The following is a 5385-nucleotide window of genomic DNA, read 5'->3' on the forward strand; positions in this document are numbered from 1 at the left end:
ATCTGGGAATAAAGCATTTGAAACAGCAAGTTAAATCTGATAACGGACAAGGGTCTTAGCAAGCACAAAAGCTATTGGTCGGAGCATGATTGTTCCATTGTGATACATGCATGGTCAAATAGGAAAAATGGATAATCTGAAAAGGCATCTATCTTCAAGTGCATGTATAAATGCATAATGAAACATACATTTCCCATGTATACTAAGAACCCCATTATTTTTACAAGCTGCAAACAAATCAATATTTAGGACTGAAATAAAATATTGACATGCAATGAACTGTAACATTATGAAAACAAGCTGCTTGCATTATGTGACTAAAATATTTAGGATCAGAAGGAATGCATATTAGTCCCGGTAATTGACTACAAGTTTATTCCAAAAAAACTTAGCAATTAAACAAACTTTCAAGTTATCAACAATAGGCGAAAGCATGCAATGAACTGTAACATTATGAAAATAAGTTGCTCGCATTATGTGACTAATCATCCCCGCTTCATTAACTGCAATAAGCAAATCACTTTAGTAGGCTCTCATTGCTACAGATAAGAAAACAAGACATAATTCAATCTCCTTATACTTTAATATTTGATAACCTGCTGCTATCAATTACTGGCTCCACAGGATGTGGCTCTCCATTCCGCAAAAATGCTCTGGCATATAGCTCCCCCGATGAAGACATCAAATTATCAAAGAATTACCAAAAGGACTAGTAGAAACAGCACAAAGATTTATGGCTTTAATTCCAAGCTCCACAAACTAAAACATGGTCACACCTGTGGTCTTGTCTTCCAGTCTGATAATGCACTCCTGTCCCTTGCTTACGACCTTTAGTGAACCCTCCCAGTCCCATTTGTTGACATTCCATTCATTGCACTCCTGTCCCTTGCTTACGACCTTTAGTGAACCCTCCCAGTCCCATTTGTTGACATTCCATTCATCGGCCCTGACTAGATATTTATATCCAATAAAAAAGAGGACTTTTTTGGAAGGTTTCATATAAGCTGAATGCTGAGATGTGTATATAGAACTTAGAATACATATAAAAGATAAGGTTAACTGAATATGAAATATGTCAATCAAATAGGAACTGAGGCATGCTCACATAGATCATAGTCACAGTCTAAAATTATGATAAAAAGGTTTAAGCAAATTTACAAACACTTTCTGAAATATAAGAAGAAATCAATACACATAATCAATAAAGTAGAAATTTAATGTTTTAGCACATTTAACCTCGTACAAGCCTGTGAAGTGATCTCAGAATTTCTTCAAGACATAGTACAACAGTACAGTGCTACAGAAACTTACGTCGTTTATAATGATCCATGCCCTCATCTCTTAACATAACTTTTTAATTGTGATCAAAGAACTATGATATGCTCATCTAAAATGAAAGGACTTACGGTAAACCTTAAAACTTAATAGGTTGAGCTTGAACTATGTCTAGCTTTCATGTCAGGTGACATTTCTTCCAGATCTCTTCAGGTGATGAAGGTACATTGGAAATGTTCTTGCAGTTACTTAACATACTCAACAGAGTTTCTAGAAGACCTTGTTGATGGTACGGTAATTTTCTTCCCTGTATGTCTGCATCTAATTCAAATAGTTCAAATACTTGTACTTTGTGTCTTTGTCCTTTTATACAGTCCCATGAACTGTGTTTTCATAGTTTTATGATTCTCACTAAGCAATGACCACAATGTGATGGGAAAACCACTCAATTAGGCAATTACTTTCCTTGTAAAGAGTATGTTAAGCCTTGGACACTCTGACAGGAGGAAACATCAACTCCGCTTGCATAATCACACCGGTTATTTATAGAAAGGCCACTGAAAGTAGATCAAAATACACTTTCGATTTAAAGCCAAAAGACTGATAGGTACTAGCCAATGGTAACGGACCATGGCCATGCGAACAGCGCTGGACAAAATGGTTGTTACTCACGCCTTAAATATTTATAAAAAGGTTGGTCCCAGCCTACGTTGCATGGGTATAGGTTACAAAATGGCTGTTACTCACGCCTTAAATATTCGATGCGTGTGGCCTCCAAGTTAGGTAAAATCAATATCTTGGACAATATGTATTTTCCAACAGAAATAAAATTGGTGATACGTTAAATGTTTCTGCAAGATAGCGTTCCTTATTCCTCCAATCCCCCCTCTACCTACAGCCCAAGTGTCCAGTGCAGGCAAATAAATTTTAAATCAAACATGCATACCACCCTTCTGATTGTAGAAAAAAACTAAACAGAAACATAAAGTGAATGACAATCGGTGGTTTTCCACTCCTGAATACTAGGATAATTGCCACATATGATGTTCTACGTGGAGTACTTTTCATATTCCAAATTACCAAGGACAAGTTCTCAATATACTAGTCCGATGATTTTAGGCGGGGAATCACCACTTTGGCTCTTCATTTAATTTTGCTATTGACATTCAAACTCAAGATGGTGAATAGATAATGGACTTTGTACAACGGCACTTTACATAACTACAATGAAGCCAAGGAAAAAAGATATTGGCAAGCATAAGCTTTGTTTAATTGAACATGTATTGCATATGCCATGATGTTTATATAGAGGAAAATTACCATCTAACAAATATCATTAGCACACATAAAGGGGAAAAGAGAGAATGAACTATGAAACTAAGAATAAAATGGAACGACTTACCTCCTTAACAATCTTGCCTGGACTTTGTTTCTTTTCGACGCAATATATGTAAATGGCGAGAAGCATGAACTCGTGCATCTCTAAATTTTAGTTAGAACCTTAAGCGAAGCAACAAAACTATGAATTATCAGTGGAGCATGCTAACTGGCCTCCCTTAACTACCTTCTGAATATTTCTTATGAGCAAATCTAAAGCTCTATTCTTGTAACCAATCTCTCACTAGCAAGGTAAGAATAGACTCTACCTCGCTCTTAGTCTCACCTCAGACCCAAATGCAAACTCAACATCACAGACAAAAATTTACCCAATTGTACGCAAACTGAGGGCCCATAACCCCTCAGCCACATCAAACAATTTTAAGCTACAAGGATAAATTGCAATAAACAAGATCAAATCACTTCTCAAATTTACAATAGAGTAAATCGTAGAGAAGTGAACCAACCAAAATTTAACCACCAATTCCTTGTCAAACACATTAGCTAACAGTTCTAAGGACAAACAATCATCATGCAAGACCTAATTCCTCTCCTAAATTGGGAAATTTTGAGCCACAACAAATCATTGTCGAAGACAAAATCAAATGACAATTAGTACCAAGAAACACACCTGTAAGAAGCGGCGCTCTTCCTTGGAGGTATCTACACAAATCGAATTAAAAAAGATCAACAAAAATTAGGAAATTGATCGAATTTTGCTGAAATCGACAAGTGGGATTTGAAGTCAAGAGTTGAGTACCAAATACACGTAGAACTCGTTAACTTGAAAGAGTATCAGTTCAATAGCTTCTGATTCCTCTCTCTTCTTCTTCATAGTCTTTGTGATGATCTAGGGTTTGATTGCATTTTTCGTCCATGAGCAAAATAATGGGAATTATGACTTTGTTTCTTTTTTTACTGATTTTTTTGAGGATTTTGGGGGGAAATTGTAAAGGGAAAGAAGTAGCGGAAAGCAATTTTTTTGTGGGAAATCTTACACGGATCTCTCAGAAGATTATGGAGAAATTATAGAGGGAAAAGGGGAGAGGAAAATCAACGTACCTTTAAAATTCCGTCGGCTACCCTCGCGTGAGAAGGCGGAACAAGCCTTGTTCCACGTATCTAAGAGGAATTGTTAACCCTTCAATTCACGGGATAAATGAGTTTTATCCCTCACGTGCGGGTTAACTAACCTGTGAGCTTTTTTACCTGTTTGGCAGGCTAATGAAGGGTTAAACCCCCTTAACCCTTCATTTAGCCTGTTGCCAAACATAGCCTAAGCATTAACATATCCTTCTTAAACACGCGTGCAAGATCATCTGTGCTTACCTCCAATCTAACTACATCCTTATCACGTCCCCTACAGAGGCGCCGTTGAGGCGGTTCATCCGGTTCCGCAGAACAGGGCCCCCCGCTTGGGGGGCCCCCCCGCTCCTCTCTTTCCTCCTCCCTTTCCTCCGCTCCTCTCTTTCCTCGGCGGGATCAGAGCTCTCACCGTCTTCGCTTTCTCCTCCGAGAATTGGCAACGTCCCAAGGTTTGCTTCAACTTACTTCCTGTTCCCCCCCCCTACCATCAATCGTTTTGGGATAACCCCCTTTGCTTTGCTTTGCTTTGCTTTTAACAGACAGAGATTGACTTCCTCATGGCTCATGATGCTCTTCGAGAATGTTCTCAAGGAAAATATAACCCACTTCTTAAGGTAAAACCACCCCCTTTTCTCCGCACTTGCAAATCTTTCCTTAAAAACGTTTTATTCATTTAAACATGGAACTTGCACCTTATGCACCTCAACTGTTTGTCATAATGCTACACAGAACCATCTCCATTGCTTTCTCTCAACACTAATTATTCTCAAGGTTTTCTTTTTTCCTCTTTTACTCTGCGATAATATATGGAACCTCCTCCTTCTGCACTTCAAGTGCTTGTCATAATGCAACAGATAACCACTTTTCAGCACAACAGTTACATACTCCTGAACATGATTCACTTTCCTCAAATTGTATCGTGGAGTAATGAGGTCCAGACAATTTCTTGGAGCATCCAACCTGGAAAACTAAAAGATAGTGGAGCTCTTGCCTCCTGTTTGTATTAAACACAGATTATTTGCTGTTGAATTTGGGTTATAATTTCAAGTAAAATTTACTCGAACTAAATGGCAAATTTAATTTAGGCGAGATGAATGGATGTATTGGAATTTTGTATGCTTTGTTCTTGATTTTGGATGCCTCGTTCACAATCTTAGTTATTACGCCAGATAAACTTTTCAACACTAATGAAGTGTTATTTTTTGTTGGGAGGTTTTGAATCATATGTAGCTTCAGTATATATAATAACTTAATCTCTTGAATGGAGTAGTTATAGAAATGCCGTCAGAGCGCGCGGCGGGGAGCTTTAAAACAGTTCTAAAAGAAACTCTCACAATAGTAATCGTTTCTTAGCTCTGCTTCTTGTCTTTTATATGAACTAGAGTCATGGATCATTCTGTTTTAGATAAAATGTGGGTACGATACAGAATAAATTAAGACTCAGTGTAAAGTATCTACCATCATTTTTTAAGTTCTGTATCTGCAAAAGAAACTTCATTGCTTCTGATTGTGCTAATCAAGCAGAATGGAGTTGGTTTTTTAAGTTCTGTATCTGCAAAAGAAACTTCATTGCTTCTGATTGTGCTAATCAAGCAGAATGGAGTTGGTCTAATGTGTGAATTAGATTTCCTTCTATTCATCCTCTGG

At 37.6% G+C, this 5385-nt stretch overlaps 1 protein-coding gene across 1 annotated transcript; it reads right to left on the reverse strand.

The window, feature by feature from the left end:
- Positions 310 to 3765, reverse strand: LOC109850374 (adaptin ear-binding coat-associated protein 2-like). Its single transcript, XM_020420391.1, has 6 exons — positions 3715 to 3765; positions 3413 to 3502; positions 3284 to 3315; positions 898 to 946; positions 777 to 828; positions 310 to 669 (listed from the first exon to the last, which is right to left on the reverse strand). The coding sequence occupies exons 2-6, from the start codon at positions 3485 to 3487 to the stop codon at positions 575 to 577; spliced, it is 303 nt and encodes a 100-aa protein (XP_020275980.1). The 5' UTR covers positions 3488 to 3502; positions 3715 to 3765; the 3' UTR covers positions 310 to 574.

The sequence above is a fragment of the Asparagus officinalis genome, chromosome 7 (assembly GCF_001876935.1).
Source record: "Asparagus officinalis chromosome 7, Aspof.V1, whole genome shotgun sequence".
Lineage (NCBI taxonomy): Eukaryota > Viridiplantae > Streptophyta > Magnoliopsida > Asparagales > Asparagaceae > Asparagus > Asparagus officinalis.